Here is a 22255-nt window from a genome sequence, read left to right as displayed (position 1 = left end):
AGACCACACGTCTACATTATTTTTCAGATGACCAGAAGGGAAGACTTTTAAAAACCATACTAGAAAATAGCTTTGCTTTTAGGATGTGTTTATATTTGTTCTGGTGTTTTCCTGCAGGGACATAGGGCAGAATTTTTTGAAACACACCTTAAAAGAACACCACATTGGCATCATCAGTCCTCTTGACTTGACCAGAGTGCAGCCCAATTCAGCAAACCCAAGGATAATTTTTTTTAAATGCTTATCTTGTTCCACACCTCACCACAAAGCAAACAACCTAATTTACAAACTTCCTAATATTCAAAATGCCTCCAGATCTGTCAATATTTTTTTTAAATGCCATTCTTGATTTGATCACTAACAAATATGTCCACTTCCAGGCTTTTATGATGTAAGAGAAAGCTGCAAAAATGGACCTAAGAGCTAGTTCAATCATTCTTCAAATTGAACAAAGTCACTCTAAAAAGATCTTTCTCTTACTAACTGCCTTTCTAACAGAGGGGAAAAAAAAACATGAAGCTAATCCAACCATAATCTCCACTCCCATGAATCACTGCCATAACATCTGAGAGAGGGCCAATAGTAATTGGTGCTGCTGCTAAAGGCAGGAGGTCACTCTACGGAATGTCTATTAAGATATTACAGCCACAGTTGCCTTTAAATCAACAACTGCAACACAGATAATAAACATAGTAAATTGCACTAGGAAGAATATATGATGTGAATAGTTAGGGCAGAAGACAAAAGGCTCAAAAGAAATAGATGTATTGTGAGAAAACCTACAAACACTAGGTTGAATGCCTATCAGAGAGCCTTTGGAAGCAGACTATAACATCTACTTCCTGAAAAGACTGTTCTGTAATATTTTGGAAGCAGACAGAAACGTAAGTGGTTTGGTTGTGGAAAGATATGAATTATCACCTAGATGGAGGCAGGATACTGATAACAGTCCCCAAATCCACCTCAAGAGATAGGATGCTGTCCTGATGGAGGGTTTCAACTATCTTGACATCTACTGATGGTAATGTGCCTTTAAAAAGCCCAGCCACTAAACTGATACAAGTTAAATGAAACTAGGGTGATGTGACAACTAAACACAGTATGTGATCCTGGAAAAGATTCAAGATGCCCCCCCAAAAAAAGATTTCATATATATATAATTACTGGACAACTGGTGAAATTTGAGACCTGTATAATAGATATAAGATTATATCAAAGTTAATTTCCTGGTTTGATCATTAAGCTATACTTATGCAAGCTGTTAGTATTTTGGATATCTGGGTAGAGAGTATTGTGGAATTCTTTGTACTGTTTTTCTCTTTTCGTAACATTTTTGTAAGTCTGAAGTGATTTTAAAATGAGAAGTTAAAAAATAAAAATGAGCTAATACACACACACACACACACACGCCTCTGATAAATTCTTGACTTACAAAACTGTCACCTTCCAGAGGGAAGAAACAAAACAGCCAACTCTTTGGCCTTAATTTTGATTCAAATGACCAACTAAGTGGTGACAGAAACCTTCACAGCTACAGACTTACTTATGTCAGCCTCTTCAGAGAGTGGGCAGTAGTTAACCTAGGACACAAAAATATAAAAATATATTCCACACCCCGTATCCCCCCCAAAAAATTTATGTGTAATTAACAAGACTGAGAGGAGGTAGAATAGTGACTAACCCCTGAAGAGGTAGAGAGAGTGGCAAGCATCCTGTTTCTCTTCTCAGAGATGGATCCAGAGGTCAGAGGGCTGGAAGGAGCAACACCCATCAGCTACAGGGAGGGGCACATCTGGGTCAGGACGCTTGGGCTGAGAGCCCTTGAAGCTGTTAGAAACGGAGCTACTGTGGCTCCTTGAGAAGGGATGGGACACTTTCTCCTTAGGAGTTAGAAGGACCTTGGTAAGAGCTGGCTAAGTCCAACAGGTTGCTGACTGCTATTAAGAGTACACAGGTACAGAGAATCTTCAGGTTCCCATTTAGTTCATGTAGCCTGCTGAACTGGGAGAAGAGCAGTTCAGGTGAGACACAAGAAGTGCCTTTGTTATTCACCACTCCAAAACTCAGCAGCAGATGTGGGTTGCTGGAAAATAAGAGGTGCATCGAGGATGAAGTGAAAAAGTCATAAAGAACATTAGAATAAGTTAGGTTTCTACACTGGGCTTTAGAAAGCAGAACTGAGAAAAATGATGGGTGTAATCCCAAGGCCGGAAATTTGAAAAAGGAATAATAATAATACTATATATAGCATGAATCACACGCCATATATTGTCTTATGGACCTTATATATATTGCTGCCCTGAAAAGGTGAAACATGAAAGATTTTCAACAATCTCATTAGTAATTTAAGAAGGCAAATGAGGGGCACCTGGGTGGCTCAGTTGTTAAGCGTCTGCCTTCAGCTCAGGTCATGATCCCAGGGTCCTGGGATTGAGCCCGGCATCAGGCTCCCTGCTCCACGGGGAGCCTGCATCTCCCTCTCCCTCTCCCTGTGCTGTGTTCCCTCTCTCACTGTATCTCTCTCTGTCAAATAAATAAAATAAATAAATAAAAGTTTTTAAAAAGAAGGCAAATGAAAGCAACATACATTTTTCCACCATCAGACTGTCACAGAAACACACACATTTAAATTATACAGTATTGGCAAAGGATTAGAGAAAATAGGCACCTTTGTAACTGACAGGAGGCAGTATAATTAAGTACTTTTTTTTTTAGAGTAATCTGTTAATATTCATTAAAATATTAAATGTCCCTACCATTCGACATGCAATTCCACTTGGTATATACCCTGGACAAATGCTGAAATAGGTAAACAGTGAAGTACGTACAAGGGTTTCCAGTCTATCATTCTGCACATTACAATGGCATGAGGAAAAGCTGAGAAGTGCCTACATGTCAAACACTGAAGGTTTAAGAATCTATAGGAAATCTATACTACGTCAAAAATTCTACAAAACAGAGGAGTTTATTCCTAGATTACATGTATAGGAATAAATATACAGAAAGTTCTAGAAGGATACATACTACAGGTTTAACTTGAGAGAGGGACTTTTGCCTTCCATTATGGCTGGGGATGGAAGGTCCAAGTATGTATCCTCATACAACCAAGTATGAGGATACAAGTGTAACTAATGCCCATGACAAAGGCCTCAAGCCTAGAAAGGTGGTAGTGTGCTGGTGAGGCCAACAAGCTGAGATCTGAGGCCTGCAGAAAATGCTGAAGGCAATCAAAAGGGATTTTATGTTTATGCTTAGACCAAAAAAGTGAACAAAGAAGTAAAAATATTAAACAGCAGATGTGTGGCAATCCATAAAAGGTAGGTAGGGAATTGCCAAGAACCAGCTTTTGTTAAGAACAAGTCACATAAAACCAACCATACCTTAATTTTCCTTAGGTTCATTCATCTGATTATTTGACAGGTATGTACTGAACACCTTCTCTGAGCCAAACAGTATGTACAAAAGATACAAAAACATATTTAAACAAACAAACAAACAAACAAACAAACAAAAAACCCTGACAATGCTCCTGTCCTGTTGGATACAATAATCCAGCAGGGGGACAGATATGAATCAAGTAACCAAACCAATCAGTTTACTATTATAAGGTGAGACAAGAGCTTAGAAGTCAGGAATCAAGTGTCTCCAAATGGCTTTGCAAAGAAATGGAGTTTGCAGACAGAATACAGGGGTCCATGAACTTGGATGGTGGAGGAAAATAATAAACTTCTCTTGCCCTAACCTTTAACTGAACTTTAGCATCTCCTTCAGTTCGAGCATGGGCAACAAACCACAGTGGTTGTGACATTGTCGTGAATAAAAATCATAGGTGTTCCCATATAACATTACTACTGTTGCAGATATTCTGAATTATCATTTATCGGACTTATGAGACCTGCCCTTCCTTTTATTAAATAATGTGATACTTAGAGAAGCATATACTTATATTCCAAGTGGTTTTAATATTTTGGTAACTATTTCTACATAATTTTTTTTCCTTTTTAAAGGAATTTTACTTTATTTTATGCATCTGAGAAATGGTCTAAAAGCTTTACCTGATTGTCAAACAAATCCATGGCATCAAAAAAGATTAACAATCACTCACCTAAATTCTGGTAACAAGTAGATAGGTATGTATAAAAATGGACTACAAAATCAAAAAATATAATTACACACATGGGCTCACATAAAGAAAGCAACCCAATTTCCTGCAAAAAATAATAAACTAAAATAAACCAAAACAAAAAATAAAATAAAATAATTAACACTAAGTTATCTTCAACTCTTTAATTTTGACTCTAGTTGTTCAACAAATATTTGCTAGTGCTTACTTTGTGCCAGCCACTTTACAAAGCAATGGGGAAACAGCAGCAAACCAATTCTAATAAGGTGGCCTGTTCCTCCCTCATCTTGGATCTTCATGGTCCATCAAAGTAATTGGTGGACAATCTATAAATGTTTGCTAATTGCTAAAAGAAGAATGCCTACAACCGGAATAAGTGCCGCCAACATGTTATGAAGTCCTAACATTCAAGCAAAAATCTTCTGGTTGTCATTCCACTTCTTAGGAAAGTTTCATCAACTCCCCAGCATAAAACTCAATTTCATCTGACTTTCTCTTTCTTCCCACTTTGTACCTCACATTGCTCAATTAAACAGTCTGACTTTTATGAGAAACTGATCTTCACAAGAACATCTAACCAAAAGGAACAAACACTAAGAGAACAGTATTCAATTCCTTTTAAGACTTGTACAAATTGGGGTGATAATATTAAATACTATTATGAATTCTACCTATATAAAAACATTCACAGGCCTCGAAGAGGAAGCTTGCAGCCAGCTTCTTGCTCTAGTAAGAGAAAAAGAAACACAAGGAAAATAATACAGAATTCTAATCCTATTTCCTAGCAACTGGGGGACAAGTGGGAGAAAAGGGAAACAAACCAGAGACCTTCACCTCACACTATGTGCTATTACAAAGAAAGCTCTCACAAACTAGGCAGAACTATCCTTCCAAACCATTGCACCACTCATAAAGGAGTGAGAACTGCATCATGACACAAGAGCTTAGCAATTTCACCCCACACCTTCTTAACCATACAGATTCCTTTGATCAGTTATTTTACCATGGAAAGGAAAATCTAAGCATTTGCAGTGAAATGGTGAGGTGAGCTTAGCATACAGCTGGGCTGATGAACAGTCAGGCCTGGGATGCATTATAGCAATGGAGGCTACAGTTACTTCATAATCCTCTACTTGCAGACTTCAAGTTAAGCCTGACTGCTCAGTAAAATCACTTTTTCCATACAAGTGAAAGCAGTCCCTGCCTGACTTCTGGTGAACCCAGGCAAGGTGACTTTAAATAAATTTTGTGCTCAAATGAGCCAAGTAATTGGAAGTGGAAGTGGAAGCTAGAAAGAGAATCCAGTTATCCTACTATCTGCCCCCCTCTCCAACTTTTAGTTGGAGCGCTTGACCATGTATAGGACTTGTGCTAATCACCTGACATATATACTGATTCTTACAAAACAATTGTATAGGAAGATACTATTATTATCTCCATTTTGCTACCAAAGAAATATGTTTGCAGGGACTAAGTCGTTGTACAAGGTGAGAGATCTATTAGTGATGAGCAGGGATTTAAACTTGGGCTGGCAGAGCCTACCTTCCTGTTTTTAAGTAGGTTCCATACAGAGCTCGGAGACCAGTGTGGGGCTCTAACTCATGACTGTGAGATCAAGACCTGAGCTGAGGTCAAGAGTTAAACATTCAGCCAACCTGAGCCACCCAAGTGCCCAGAGCCTACACTACATTCTTAACCACCATAACATTCTGCTTCTGATCTCAGAATCTGATCTTAATGGTAATCAATCTTACTTTTTCCTTTAAATACTCTAAACAGCTCTTTCAAGTACTGGGTACAGAGCATAAAATACAATGCAACTATTCATTTATTCTAGAAGTTCTTGAAGCATTTGGGGCTAGAGTTTGGGCACAGTAGAAAAAGGTAAGAGAAAGAGCATACTTCATTCACTTGTAACACGACTAAAACAGAAGATTTCTTTAAAATGAAGGCAAGCAGAAGGAAGCCACACTGTCTTGTCCTCTTATGAGAGGAGTGGTTTTTCCTTAGTGTCTTCCTCTTTTCTCTTCAACCACTGCAGGAGCCACAATAAAGTAACTCCACCTAATAGAAAGGGTAGATACAATTCAACTACAGCTTCCTAATAATTCAGCAGTATGTACGTTGTAGTAAAAACAGCACAGAGCTGGAAGCTAGCAGACCTGGATTATCTATCCAAGATCAACCAAAGGTGCCTGACCTTTTCAGGCACTGGTCCCTCTTACATAAATAAGAGTGTGACACTGTGTCACAAGTAGGAGGTTTAGCTACAAGAAAAAGCCAGTATGGGGCCTTTTCTGACCTATAAAGGTATCAGTTTCAAAGTTTCAAATAATAAATAGATTTACACACCATCTTTCATGTGATACCACCTGTTTCTTATCTTCCTAAACGAATTCTACATAATTCTGGCATCAAAAAGATATTCAAGGGGTGGTTCATTAGATAAATAACTAATTTCACTGAAGAATCCTTGGAATATGAGAGAACTAATACTTCTAAAATAAGGTGGTAATAACAGCAGTTCCGACAGACATCATTAATCATAGCTAAGAGAAATACATGGGAATACAGTTTAGAGAGGCTGATCCAGGCTCCGAGGGTCCAGGTTATCCTATTAGTTCCACTGAGTCACTGGGTCTTCTTTCCATAGTGTAGCGAGAATAATAGATACTTCAGATTGTGTGTGTGCCTGTACCAGACGCTATATTGGTTATGGACAAACAAGGATGAATGCTCCAGCTGTGGGCATTTGGCTCAGGTTACCCACAGTCTATGTGGGAGGCAGGTAAGGACCAGGTAACAGAAGATTAAAACAAAAGCTTATGTGGTTACAACAATGAGTCTGTAGCTTGTCAACCCAGATTTAACAGAAAGTTAGGAAAACCCAGAAGAATCATTTCAAAACTGTATCTTACTCACTAGCTTGTTGTTTAAAAAAAAAAAAAAGTTATATACTCTCATTTGTAGGCCTTTTATTTTATTTTTTCTTGCCCTATTCCTCTGGCTATGACTCCCAGTACTATATTGAATAAAACTGTTAGAAATGAACATCTTTGTCTTGTTCCCATTCTTAGGGAGAAAGCATTTAGTCTTTCACAATTAAGTATGAGGTTAGTGGTAAACTTGCGGTTTTCACTCTTGGCCAAGTATCAAAGAATAAGCTCTTCAAATAGAAATTTTAATGAAATATAGATATTGGAGTAGGGAGAAACTCTGTCACTTTTACCTATCTCATATCTCCCCCCCTTCTTCACATAACAATGCTTTGATTTTTCCCTTAGGGGAAGCCAAAACTTCTCTACCACCATAGTTCTAGCACAGTGGGCAGGGGAGTCAGGTCTGGTCAATTCAACTATCCCACCCTATGGTCCAAGAATTTAGTCCAAGAAAATTCAAATATGGGACTTCTTTAGAATTATTATATAAGGCTCTCTTTCCACTACTTATAGATTAGGGATCAACAAAGTATGACCCATGACTGAAATCTGGCTTCTACCTGTTTTTATAAATAAAGTTTTATTGAAATGTAGCCATACCCATTGTCGATGGCTGCTTTTTGAGCTACAACAGCAAAGCTGATTAGCTACAATAGTGACCAGAGGGCTCCCAAGGCCTAAAATAATTACTCTCTGACCTTTTAAGAGAGTAAGTTTCCTGGCTCCTGTTCTTGATAATATAATGTAAACCTGGAACAGTCTGAAAGCCTATCACCATAACTGGAAAGAACCTACTAGAAATACCAACACAAAAGAAGAAACCAACTCCAAATATTATGGAAGTTTCTGGATTCAGATGGGCTGGACCTATTATATCCCAACTTATTATAAGTTCCATAAGCCAATAAATCCAGCTTTTTCTCAGGCCAAGTATAAATGAGGCTTCCTTCATTTGAATTTAAATTAACAGCATAGATAAAAACTATAATGCTCATTGAAGAACCACATTCCTCCATTATATATCCATGAATACCAAAAAGATATTCAAAATTTCTTTTCAACTAGAAAGTCACTGAACGCTAAAAACTGTAATTTATGTAACAATTAACCAAAACTGTAAAATCAACTAATTCAGGGCTCATTTAGACTGTTTTTCCAACCAACCATACTAAGGTGTTACTAAACAATAAAAAGAACAAAAAGGATGCAAACCAAAGTTACCCCCCTCCAAAAAAAAAAAAAGAGAGAGAGAGATTCAATGCAGAATAATCATTCACAGAACCACTGAGCTCTAAGTATGAAACAAAAGTTAGGTGCTTCTATTGTAATCTCCCTGATACAAGGCTAACATTCCAAAACCAGCTAAGGAAATAGGTTTCTGCTTCCCTTACCAAAGCCAAAACTTCTAAGGGGATAGATTTATCTAATTAGGCAGACTGTGATTAAAACTGGAGCTGCTAATTTTCTACTGGGTATGTATCTCCAAGAATGTCCCCTAGAGGCTCTCAGCAATGGGAGATAAAATTAAGCCTAATATTCCTGCCACCTATGCAGTTACCATTTGTCTGTTTCTCTCTCTTCAGGAAACTGAAAAATACACAGAGATGTTGTTCTCAATGTAAGCTATATGTTCCTGTGAGGAAATAATTTTATATTATGTTTAGAAACAGAATTATTTTGTGTTTAAACTTGTTTTAATGTGTACATTCTGGAGCAAGGAGATGTTTTCTTTCAACAGCATGCTTTCCATCTGCAGAAGCCAGATGTTAATCTACAGGAAAACTCAAGTGGTTAGTAGGACCAATTACATTCAGACAGAGAACAAGTATCAAATAGCAGGGAGAGGGAGGAAGGGGAGGTTTTAAATGGGAGTTGGTAAAGTCATTGTAGAACTGCAGCTTATGGGGCTGGGGAAACCTCAAAACAGTGGGGTTTTTATCCATACCAAGAATAGTATGCCCTGACAAGATTTTTTTTTCTTCCTGGATACTTCCTCCCCTTGAATTGAAGAATCATTCAAGAAACTCAGATAAAGTATATAAAAATGAAATGAGTGAGAATTCTTGAAGACATCTTCAAGATGCCTATTAATCTACATTAATGATAAAAATCAAACAATCTCATCTCTATAATGATAAAAACCAAACACATTTAGGACTATGCATGGGTTCAAATTCTACCTCTGTCACTTTGATGGAAGCTGTCAGCCACCCTACAGTCTTCTTTCTGGAAGTGATAAAATACCCAGAGTACTGGCAGTCCATGGCTGCCTATGTTCGACCTAGATTTCCCACCCTCCCCTGTAGATAGATGTGGCCGATTTAAGTATGTTAGGGGCAGTGGAAGTGATGTGTGCATCCTCAAGGTCCTGGATACTTTCATCTCCATTAACTGGCTGAAAAACAGCAATGACTAGTAGAGCAACTTCTAAAGTCATGAGTTGAGTATGGCAGAATGACCCTGCAAAGCATGGACTGCTCACTTCCATGCTTAGAGAGAGAAATCAACTTCTATGTTACTTAAGCTACTACACTTTGGAGTCTCCTTGTTATGGCGACCTAACCTGTACCCTACCACTATAGCCACTTACTGTCTGTGCTACTGAGCCAAGTTATTAAAGTTAAGTCTCACTTTCCTCAACTATAAAATGGTAGTATTTTGTGATGTCCTAAGAGTATACTTATTTAATAAGGTACTAAGAAGAATAAATGAGTTAAGACATGTAATATGCCAAATCGGTGACTTACAAACACAAAAGAGCTCAATTAAGGGTAATGGTAGCAAAGATAAAGGACAACTTAGGAGGTGGCTTTCAAACGTCTCTGACAACAAGCAGCTATTGTGCCCACGAAACCCTAATGGTAGAAATGTCTATCTACTCTATATACACAGCAGAAGTGCCTTCTCTTCCAGCTTCTTTGGTCTCAGCTGCAGAAACCAGATGAGGAAGGGGACATCATCATTTGAAAAGCATCACATTAAGACACACACACATTGTATCCCCACTGCTCTAAGGCTTACAACCTTCAGAAGTTGACTTGTGGTAAATGTGGCTGTCCTACCAAGTAGAAAAGGAAGTATAACTGGATTGCCAAGGCTAAAATATGAAATACCCCTGGGACTGGTCAAATAGACACCTAAAAGTTGTCTACCACAGAATCAGGCCTGGACTCTGTGAAGGAACAACACTTCAACCCAACAGGGGAGCTGTGGCAGCATCTAGTTCATCAAGAGTTTCAATAATCAGTCACACAATACACATCCTGGTTTAAAAAGAAAGAAAGAAAGAAAGAAAGAAAGAAAGAAAGAGGTGAAAAGAAAGGAACGAACGAAGGAATGAAGGAAAGAAAAAAGTCTATCTGCTTTGAGAGCTTCCATCACAATGTATTCAGAGAAAACAAGGGGTAACTTATAGGTACTGCAGAAGAATTAAGATTAAATAATGTTCAATTCGAATTTAGCTGTTCCAAACTCTTTAAATGGCTCTTTAAATCTTGCTCTATGTTATTAAATGCTATCCAAAGTAGTTATTTGTTTCTGCTCAGTTGATTGGAGTTTCACATTTATATACAAAAGAGCTAAGTAGAAAGACACATTCATCCATATAGATCACCTAACCTGGGTAGGCTGAGAAACATACAAATGAACTGGAATCATCTATGATTGCATCTTGATGCAGAGTTCTATACTCAATGAAGGTTGTGGCCTGATGGCTTTGCACACATTCCCCGCTCTGGATAGTGCCTCTGCAAGTTATAACTACTGGCCCTATGACACTGGATTCTTTTTTATCTTTTGTATTCCTAGGATGTATTCTTAGGATTTCTATAACCCTAGTATCTGCTGAATACTGCTGCTGAGATCTTTGGCACTATTTTTGACTTTAGGGACTCCCCCAGGGCCCTGACATGAGTTTTACATGTCACACGATACAGGAAAACCACCAGACTACATCAACCAGCAAAAACCAGCATCTCGAAAATGGGAGCACAGGTCATACTACCAAGGCTTAAATCCTTCCATCTACACTAATAATCCCACTGTATATAATGGGATGTGGGCTACCATGGCAAGGGAATGCTGAACCAGAAGGCGATGAGAAAAGATACTACATAATCTATATACAATTCTAAAATCATTTATCCCATTCAGATAGGTTTGACATAATGTTTTGCATCCTACTCCATGGAGACATCAATATTCAGTAAGCCAGACTCTGCCTCCTCTAAGAGCCCTAAGGACACTACAATTGCCTTGGCTACCACATAGCCTGAAAGTCCTGAAGGACTGAGAGGCCGAAGCTCAGGGACTACAACCACACAGAAACAGTTTCACTATCGATGAAAGTCCGAGTAGAAGACATCCTCTGGTACACTGGAAACCAAGGCTTTAGATAGAGTGCAAAAATCACTGCACTTGGGAAGCAACAAACAACTTGGGGTCTTTATTTCTATTCTATTTCCCTGAATTGTTACTTACAGGTTCCCGGCCATCCATGGCTTCCATCCAGAGCCTCCGGTCTTCTTCCGACAATGCCTGCATGGTGATAACCCCTGGCCTGTGGAGAAAGGAGGACATAGACATGAACCCAGTGTCACTGGTGGAGAGATCCTGATGAATGTGAAACTTCAAGAAATACCCAAACAACAGAGTAAGAGATTGCTAGGATTAACAAATGAAGAGAGGCACACAGGCAGCTTTCAGAGCCACCTTTCAGCCTCAGAAAGCAAAGTCATCTCCTGAATTCCCCTCAATAAGCCTGTGTCCCTCAGGGAGCTAGGAAAAACCACAGCAGACATTATCCTACTACTTACAGTTAAGGGACACAAATGACTAAAGTGATTCCTTTAGACCAGTTTTTGTTCCTTGAGGTCTTATTCATTTCTATTCTCCAAAATGCATAACAGAGACCTTTACTCACAGTATGATAGCAATTCATATGTATTAAAGCGAACAGAATCACTGGACTCAAAATTAAAGAGAGAGGAAACAATCAAGCTGGGGGGACGCTGGCCTCTTAACCTCTAATCCAAGGTTTCTAAACTCCTTTTGACATGGAGATGTTTTATGATGGTAAACAGATTTATAATGATATTAAATGTATGTATTTTTTTAAGATTTTATTTATTTATTTGACAGAGAGAGATCACAAGTAAGCAGAGAGGCAGGCAGAGAGAGGAGGAAGCAGGCTCCCTGCCAAGCAGAGAGCCCAATGCGGGAATCGATCCCAGGACCCTGAGATCATGACCTGAGCCGAAGGCAGAGGCTTAACCCACTGAGCCACCCAGGTGCCCTAAATGTATATCATTTTTAAAGTGAATACTTGTCATGTCAGGTCTTAAGTTCTTTACATGCACTACTTCTTTTCACCCTCTCAATGAAATCTGCTTGACCTTTCAAACTGAACACAAACCCTCCAGAAAGCTTGCACATGGTATCAAATGGTGTTTGTTGAGTTCCCCTTACAGATGGCACTGCACTAGCAGAGACTTGAGCAATGAAAACGTTCTTGGGAGAGGGAGCTAAAAGTGCTCTGGGCTCATTAAAGCAGGAGTCCTTACAGTCCACAGATGGGTCCAAGAGAGTCTATAAACCACTCTTCCATCTTCAAATATATGTATATTTTTATGTATTAACAGTTCAATCTCAATCATTATCAAAAGAGACACAACCCTCAAAAAGTTAAGAACTACAGATTTAGTGGTGCCTGGGTGGCTCAGTCATTAAGCATCTGTCTTCAGCTCAGGTCATGATCCCAGGATCCTGGGATTGAGCCCCATATCCTGCTCCCTGCTGAGAGGGAAGCCTGTTTTTCCATTTCCCATTCCCCCTACTCGCATTCCCTCTCTAGATGTGTCTATCTCTGTCAAATAAATAAATAAAATCTTATGAAAAAAAAACTACTTATTTAAATCCTCATTTGTAAACTCTGAGAAAGCTTAAAAGGAAGTAAGAGGTCCACTAAGCAAGAATTAAGTCTTATTACCATCTGAGTCTGCGGTATCATAATGATCGCAGAACAGTAAGGTAATGAAACACATATGGGCCTGGCCATACCCTGATCAGCACAAGTCTATTCATTCTGACCCACATAATTACTGGTACTGACTTATTTCCACAGTCCCATCAATATGCTAGATCTATTCATGTTGAACACATTTTAAATATCACATCACTCAACATCCCCTAAGGAAAAACATTTCCGAAGATGTAAGCACCTAAGTACAGGGGGGTTGGGGACTCAAGTGGCACTGAGGTGTGGTATGAGTGTGTGTGTACATGTTGTGTGTGTGTGGGTGGAGGTGGACAACAGTGGTGGTAGCTGGGTATGCGGATGGATGAGTGAAGGTCCTGAACATGAAAACTTTAATTCCCCAGAGGCAATCCTTCCTGTGAAGGCCATCCTGAGCAATGACACCCCAACACAAAGAGGACACAAAAATACAGTAAGCCTTTTCTCTACAGCTCCTGCCAGGGCCCTCCCTCCTCTTCCCAGAAATTCTCATTCTCAGACCCAAATCCCCATTTCCCACCATGAGCCCATTAAGTGCACCAGACATTGTCTGCAGATTACTGGAAGTCATGGCTCCACAGAGCTGATACTTGGCTGGCAGGCATGGTGGACTGATTCTACTCTTCTACCTCAAGTGCAATGCTTTAATGGCTTAGAGGGGGAAAAAGTCTATGAAGCTGCAGTCTGCTTTAGAATTCTCAAGTCCCTGGACCTGAACCTCTGAGTATTGCTCAAGTGTTGTGCCTGGACCACCAGTTTCAGAATCAGGCATTCCCTGAAAAATGGAGATTCTTAGCCTAAAACTACCTTATTACTAAATCTTAATTTCTGGGCTGGGTCTGGGAACTTGGATTTTAACCAACTCCCCAGGTGATCCCAATGCACAGTTAGAGACCCACTGCCCTGGCCCCCACCCTTTCCTTCCTGTCCCCCCACACTAAAGAGCAAAAGACACCCCCCAGTATACACTAGGGTCAAGCAGCCAACAAGTCTCCAGTCCATTTCCTGCTAGGTTCCTACCAGCAAACAGTGGGACCACAATAATTGCCTAGCATACCAAGATTTCAGGGGCCCTGCAGATATCACATCAACCTCATGGCCCACATTGTGAGATTTCCACCCAGAACCACAAGAAGGAAGTTCAGACAAACTCAGAGGCCACTTGGCTCTAGTAACCAGGAAAGTCAACAGGATCTGTTTTCACTTCAAGAAAAAATATCAAAATGTAAGCTCTTTTCCATATGTGGTTTTGTTCCCCTTTTTTGTGGAAGGGGGTAGTATGGAACTGAATAAAGTGGATTTAATACACTTAGCTCTAATCTTATCACCATTCCAAGTTCAGGTAATTTTCTCTCAATCTTGTATATGAATGTCTGGATCACAGTACTATCCTTTCTAGGCATCTAGAAAAAACTCCTTCAGCTCCAAGTTTCTTTTCCTTCATAACAATTTAAACCATAATTACATAAATCTCTTATGTGTGAATTTCCAAGGACCAAGGTGAAAGGGTCAACTTTATTTTGGAATCAAGCAATAACTATCTTTCCATATTCCCCCTCCCTGTGTCCCTACTAGCTACCATTCCTCAAAACAAAATAAAACGAGCAAAACTCTCTATGACCCTGTACTTTCCACGTCAGCAGTTTGTGTTTTAAATGCATCTGGTTTTTCATAACAAAAATGGAGAGGGGGAAAGAGAAAGAGAAATCCAGAGGAGGGTGTGCAATGAGCAAGGGAAAATATAAAACAATGAAAGAGAATTGAAATGAGTTCTTTCTAGCTCTACAAAGAATTGTGTTACTATCAAATACCATAATGGAATATAATCTATAGTAATAATAACTGAGGAGGGTATGTCAGATGCTATGCTAATCACTATATATAAATTAATTCCTTTAATCTTGAAAATTACATCACGTGGTAGGTATATTCTCATTATCCCATTGGGGAGATGAAAAGAACCAAGGCTCGAATAGGTTAAGTATCCTGTCTACAGTCACAGAGCCAGGATCTCAACCCAGAAGTCTATTGCTTCACCCTTACACACAAGACCACAGCAAATGTGGCCCTACCCTACAGAAAGCAGATACTGAACATTCCTCCTCCAAGCATCACAAAATTCCTACATAGAATCAAATAAGATCAAACCATAAAAGGTTCTGTAAAGCCTGAAGTGTTTCATAGATACAGTCACCACCAGAACACCATTCAAACAGCCAATCCAAAAGAAGATGATGATGTCCAATGTGACTATAGCTGACTTTTCTTCAGCAGAGGTTCTCCACATTTCTTCTGCTTCAAAATACTCAAGAGATGGAAAGGATGAGTTATTTATTTTTTTATTATGTTAAGTTAGACACCCTACAGTACCCTATTTGTTTTTGATGTAGTGTTCAATAATTAATTAGTTGTGTATAACACCCAGCGGGTGATGAGTTTTTTAAAAGAACATAAAAGGCACCAAACATGGGGGCGCCTGTGTGGCTCACAGTCAGTTTAAGCGTCTGCCTTTGGCTCAGGCCATGATCCCAGGGTACTGGGATGAAGCCCCAAATCGGGCTGTCTGCTCAGTAGGGACTCTGCTTCCCCTTTTCCCCTTCTCCACTTGCCCCTTCCCCCAACTTGTGCTCTCTCTCAGACAAATAAATAAGATCTTTAAAAAAAAAAAAAAAAAAAAAAAAAAAACCAAAAACTTAAAAGAAAGCACTAATCATAAAGAAAAAAGGAAATAAGGAAATAAGACTTCAAAAAATGAATAATTTTCATTCTAAAAAGGTACCATTAAAAGAGTGAAAAGGCAAACTAAAGAGAAAGAGATGCTATAGTTTGTATCTCCAGTGAGACTCTTAACCAGAATATGTAAAGAATGCCCACAAATAAGAAAAAAAAAAAATGAACCCAATTAGTGAAATGGATAAAAGACATGAACAGGCACTTCAAGTAGGACACACAAATGGCCAACAAACATAAGAAACAGGGCCCAACATGATGTCTCTTTGAAGAAATGCAAATGAAACCACAATGAAACACCCTTCTGAAGGGAGAGCATTCAGAAGACCACCAATACCAAGTACTGGCAAGAATACAGAGCCACTAGAACTCTCACATATTGCTTCTTAGAAAGAGAATTGATAAAACCAATTTAGTTTACTAAAACTAAACATGCACCTCACCTGCTGTAGGAACTAGCAATTCTACCTCTATGCATACATCCAAGAGAAATGAATGTGTATGTCCATCAAAAGACACATTCAAGAATGCTGTTTTATTTTTTTAATTAACATATAAGCAAATAACATGTATTATTGCATTATTTGCTTCAGGGATACAGGTCTGTGAATCATCAGTCTTAACATAATTCACAGCACTCCCCATAGCACATACCCTCCCCAATATCCATCACCTAACCACCCCATCCTTCCCATTCCCCTCCCCAGCAGCAACTCTCAGTTTGTTTTCTGAGATTAAGAGTCTCTTATAAGAATGTTGTTTTACTCTTAATGGCCAAATTTTACAACAACAAAAAACTCAAATATCCATCTATGAGAATAAATTGTTTATATTTAAACAAGGGAGCACCATACAAAAATAAAAAAGAACCAACTACAAGGTACAATCAACAAAATAAATCAATCTTATAATAATGAAACAAAGAATCCAGACACAAACTACTAACAGTACAATTCCATTGATATGACATTCAAACACTAGTCAAAGTCATCTTTGGGGACAGAATTCAGAACAGTGATTTTATTTGGGGGAAGAGGTATGATGATGACTAGAAGGAAACCATCTCCTCAGGTAATAGTAATGTTCTATAATCTGATCTGGGTGGTTACACCCATATAGGCATTGTGGGGGGCAGTCATAAAGATATGCTTAAGATAACGCACTTAAGATTTGTGCATCTTACTGTGATTACACTTCAATTAAAAAAAAAAAAAAAGTCTTTTAAATACCGAAGATATAGGTCTTGTCATCAATAACTTAGGCACCCTAGTTATCCTGACTCTCGTGCTTCATAGCTATGTAAGTGCCTAGTGGACAACTAACTGAACTACTCCATATTCTTCTTCACACTGCAGATTTAAACAATACCTACTTCAAGGAGTCATTGTGAAAGTTTAATGAGATATTCATAAAGTGTTTTACAGTGTTAGACACACTGTAAATGCTCCAAGAATTTGCTCTTATCACTGGGGCAAATGGACGTGGCAGGTGGAGGGGAAGAGATGGCAAGTGTACAGTAGGGTCAAAACTATGGAGGAAGAAGGGCAGGTGAACATAGTTTAAAAAGGAAAAGAAACCAGCCACAGGTGCTGCAGATACACGTGACCCCATCCCCAACACACTCACACACAGCACTGAAAATCACACCTCTACCACAAAGGGAGCCAGGCCAGGGGCTGCACTGACACATAGGCTCTCACGACACAGCCATTTCCTTTTTCCTCCTGAGTAAAGCATTTAAGTGGCCTACTTCCCCCTTTTGGAATTAATGTCAGATAACTGATAAGGACAAAGAGGGGTCTTTAGCAATTCTAGAAAATCTGCCAAGGAGGGTCCTCTGCCCATGAGTTGGGAGAAGTAACAAAAAAAGACTTGCAATCCTTTCTACAGCTCAATTCTAAGATACAATGTATGATATGGCACCTCATTTTGAATCTGAATAAATCCTTGGTTAGTGCTATATCTTTATCAGCTTCAAACTGGTGAACAAGTATCTGTAATTTTCTCTAAGATGGCACTCTACCTCTCACACAACAGGGGAGAAGATGCAAAAAATTACTCATCTGTCACAGGCCAAACTGCGCCCCAGCACCATACCCCCTTCCACTCTGGCCTCCAGAAAAAAGCCCGTGGAAAACAGTGTAGCCTTCACTGCCACATCCAGGAGCAGGGACCACTGATGTCACCTCACAGGCTCCTCAGCAGCAGAGAGCAAACAGAATTACAACCAGCCCTGACTCCAGGGCCACGCCACAGCTTTCCTGCTCTAATCTTATTCCTGAATCTGAGTCAACAATAGTGATCTCAGTAGCTTGGCAACTTCACTACTTCCTACTGGACAAGGAAATGCTGTTACTGACTCCACCCCACTGAAACAAACACTCAGAACCTCTTCTTTCTAAATCAACCTCCAAAGATCCAAAGATGTAGGGGTTACTCATTCATAAGACTCTAAGTCTTCTGTTGGCAAGAGTTCATTCCCCAGCTTCCAACTATACTACAGCACATGTAAGAGTCAGGTTATGCTTGTATAGAAAGACAGAATGGTGAAGCCTTGGAGAATGGGCTGCCATCCATAGTGGGAAAGAGGTGCACAAATGCCAGGGACAGGAAGTTGTCCTTTGCTTCTAAAATCCTACTGGGAAAACAGGTTCCCAGCCATTATTAGGGTTTGAAGTTCAGGACATCTTCATTTACACAAAGATATGGCCAAAACCATACCAAATAATCTTGGAGAATGACAATGCTTTCTTATCTATGAGATTACAGATTCAAACAGCCACAGAGAATAGGAAGTAAGCAAAATCAGTGAAATTAAATGAAAAGATTATTTATTGCCCCAAGGAAAATAGGCTCACTCTCATTTTCCATATAATATGCAGCCCTTTACTTTTTCTTTTGCACATTTACTTTTTTGATGGTCATAGGAACAAAAAAAGGACTTCCCCTCTATGGGAAAAATAATGGTTCAAGTACAAGGCAAAGCGGCAGCTGTCACCTGTCATCACAGTGAGACAACAGGGCATGGTGGGGACAGGAGTAAAGTGAAGAGTGTATGCCCCACCTAAAGGAGGCATCCACTCCTCACTCCATAAACAGCTGGAACATGGGGAGGCAGAGCAACATTTACAGACTTTTTTCAACTTCAACATGTTGGTTCAAACACTACTCAAGCCAAACCAAACATGTCTGTGGACCGCCTGTTTGCAACTTCTAGTGTCTGTGTCGGTCTTTCTCTGGGCTCTACCCCAAGTTACCACGATGTATTATAAAGTCATCTGATGCACTAGAACCAGCAATGATGCATGTCTGTATTTGTGATTCACCTCACAGTCAAATTCAGCAGAGCATCTCCAGTGTTTCATAAAAGGAGGAACGTGGGCTACTTCCTCTTTTATCCCCAATACTCAGGACCCAGTGTCATCACTGGAGGGCAACATTAATCTATATGGAGATAAAAAGTTATAAATATGCACTGAGATAATGACCCACTGATAGTCCTCATGCATTACAGAGCCTTCTGCATAAAAAGGATATGAGTAGGCTAAAGGTAAGAGACAGAGTTACTGAGAGAGAAAGCAGAAGTTGCAAACTAGTGGTTCATTAACTGTGACTAATATTTACTGCGTATTTACTAGGTGTCAAGCACCGTGCTAAGGACTTTACTTGCAATATAGTTTATTCTTCAAAATAACTTTCTGAAGTAGGTATTATCATTATACCTATTTTAAAAACTTGCAAAATGTCATAGCATTAGGAAGTAGGCAAAGCCTCAACTTGAACCCAGTCTGCAAAGCCCATACAGAAGCAAAGCCTACACAGAAGCACAATACTGTACTGCCCCCACGTGCATGCAGTGTATGTGCCCTGGGATCCATGGTGATTGAATCCTTAAGGGGAGGGAAGGAAAGAGGGGAAGCAGGGCTTGTGCGCATGTGCTCTATCACACAAACACACACACACACACACACACACCCCTTAAGAAGTTTTCAGAAGTAGGCTTCTCATCAATTTAGAAAGGATCTTGTCCTAATAATGAATAAATTATAATATATCACTGCCTATAGCATTAACCCCTTGAGAGGAAAAGTCCTAAAATAATGAGCACCATAGCAGTAGTGATACTCTCAAGAGTAAATACTGCCAATCATATCAAATAATTTCCTACATTTTTATTTTAAAGGAAAATGCAGTCATAAAACATCAGGAAGCCCAAATAAAGAAATATTTGGCACATGAAACTGCATTATCCTAAGAGAAACTTATATGATTACCTATTATAGGTCAGCCATTATGCCAGACACTGGGAACACAGGAGTAAAGCAAATTTTAACACAGCAGCAGCAGAAGGCAACATTACTAATTGCCACAATGAGTAAAACTCAGGGAGAACAAAAATACTTGTTACACCATTGATAACAAGTTGAAAAAATTATCTAATTTAAGAAATTTATTAGTCATTTACAATTTTTTGTTTTTACTATTGTAGCTCATAGTGCATAGAAATGTAAGTAAGTGGAATTTACTGATTGACTTGTTTCCTCTTTTCAGATTTAACTGCAACATTTTGGTTTAGATTTTTTTAAAAAACTCATTTTATATTGGCATTTGCCATTAGCAAAACAAATTTCAGTATGCAGACCGAAGAGTACAAATAAGGTTGCCCCCATTTCCCTTCGTAAAATCCAAGAACCACCACATCCCATTTTTAGTTAAACCAGAGTCAAAGAGTAAACACTCTCTCAGTTAATTTACAAAAAAAGAAAAAGGGGAAGAAGACCATTCGATAACAATTTCAAACTGCATGAATATTTAAGATTCCAAAAACTTCTCAACTCGCTTATTTTACAGAACAGCCAAGAAGCAATCCAGAAAGCACAATATTTCCCCCCAGTTTACCCCCACCCAAGTATGGAAGTTACAGCAGAACAACCTCTGAGGAAGGAAAAGCCATTTCCTGTCTAAAATGTCAATGGTACTGAGACCAGCACTCTAATCCAACCACCAGGAAGGCAAAATCAAATATTATTTCAAACCAGGGGTGAGAAGGGGAGGGGCAGGGAGGGGGAAGTCTGAAACCAGGAAAAATAGATTCATCTGTTGCAAAAGATAAAGGCGCCCTGCACCAAGAGGGCAAGGCAGGTTGGCCTGGTGTTCAGCACACATCGGACAGCCAAAATCACACATCTGTTTTCTTCACCATCCTGAAATAAGCCGTCCCTGAAGCAAAGAGCCTGACACTTTTCATTTAGAAACCAAGGTAAAAATGTAATGTTTAAACAGAAGCTTGATTAACTGAGCATGCTTGCTTTTGCAGGGTAGCAGGTATGAAATGATCCATCACAAAAGGGTGAGAGGAAGGAATTTCGACAAAGAATGAATCATTTAGAATACCTTTCCTTTAAGGAGTAATTCACATCATTTCTTCTCTAGCGCAAAAATAACCTCCCACCCCCAGCCGCTGACTCCTAATTGTTGATATATAAAGGAGAGCTGATTTTCCACTAGACCTTCTTAGTAGTTACTAATAAATATACTAAACTGCCATCTAGAGGTTGAGCACTGCAGCAAGTCTTACATAATGTGATCCTTTTTGGAAAACACATACCATCTACACTCACACAACCTCACCAAGACATACAAACAATTGCATACACACACGACACGTAGCAAATTAGAAACAACAGTATTATTTTAACTTAGTACAGTTCCATTTTGAGACAGTAAGTCATAAAGAAAGGCATAACCCTTTTTGTCTTATATAGGATATATATACAAATAATGGGTTACCACATATATAATTTGAAAACAGAATCTTCCTCTACCAGCACCTTTGCACATATACTTAATGCACCTGTAATCACTCTTAGTTTATAGTAGACTTGAAAAATCATTAGATTATAGGAAAAGGAACAACATCAAAATGGAAAAAACATGCTCAAAGAAACATCCACCAAAGCAAAGGTTCAACATAAGAATAATGAATTCCAAAGTACTGGGGTTGAGAAAAAAAAAAAAAAAAATTCCAAAAGCACAACTTTTGCCAACACAGGACTGCACCAGCAAGTATTATCATATTCCATCTTCAAAATAGTCCTGCAAGGGTAGTATGATAAGCCCTGGACCAGAGTCACACAGCTAGTAAAGGGCAGGTCCCAAACTGAAATCCAAGGCTGTTTGCTTCTTTTACCTGCATTCTGCAGTCTGCCATAAAAAGATCCTTGAAATGAGGGTGGTAGCTGTTGGAGGGTTTGGGTTAGATTTTCTCAGGTCTTCTGTAAATCTTCTAAGATTCCACTATTCTTTCTTTAACCAACTTTTCATTTTCCTGGAATTTTTTTCACCGTACCTTATACTGGAATGCAGAGTATGTGAGTATTTGCTCAAGTCTTAATTTAAATAGCACCTAACATGATTAAGTTCCTGTAGTATCTTACAAAACAGTTCACC

At 39.1% G+C, this 22255-nt stretch overlaps 1 protein-coding gene and 1 pseudogene across 6 annotated transcripts in view; one reads left to right on the top strand and one right to left on the bottom strand.

Moving 5' to 3' along the window:
• Positions 1–22255, bottom strand: part of ARHGAP26 (Rho GTPase activating protein 26) — a 448623-nt gene that overhangs the window by 270307 nt on the left and 156061 nt on the right. For all 6 annotated transcript variants that reach the window (XM_059174922.1, XM_059174924.1, XM_059174925.1 and 3 more), the window contains exon 11: positions 11542–11620. In XM_059174922.1, coding sequence (XP_059030905.1) covers positions 11542–11620 — 79 coding nt within the window. The remainder of the gene's footprint in view (positions 1–11541; positions 11621–22255) is intronic.
• Positions 10004–10334, top strand: LOC131831488 (large ribosomal subunit protein eL37-like; annotated as a pseudogene).

This window comes from Mustela lutreola, chromosome 5, assembly GCF_030435805.1.
Source record: "Mustela lutreola isolate mMusLut2 chromosome 5, mMusLut2.pri, whole genome shotgun sequence".
In the NCBI taxonomy this organism is placed as follows: domain Eukaryota; kingdom Metazoa; phylum Chordata; class Mammalia; order Carnivora; family Mustelidae; genus Mustela; species Mustela lutreola.
Note: the sequence above shows the minus strand (reverse complement) of the source record. Positions and strands in the feature narration are given on the sequence as shown.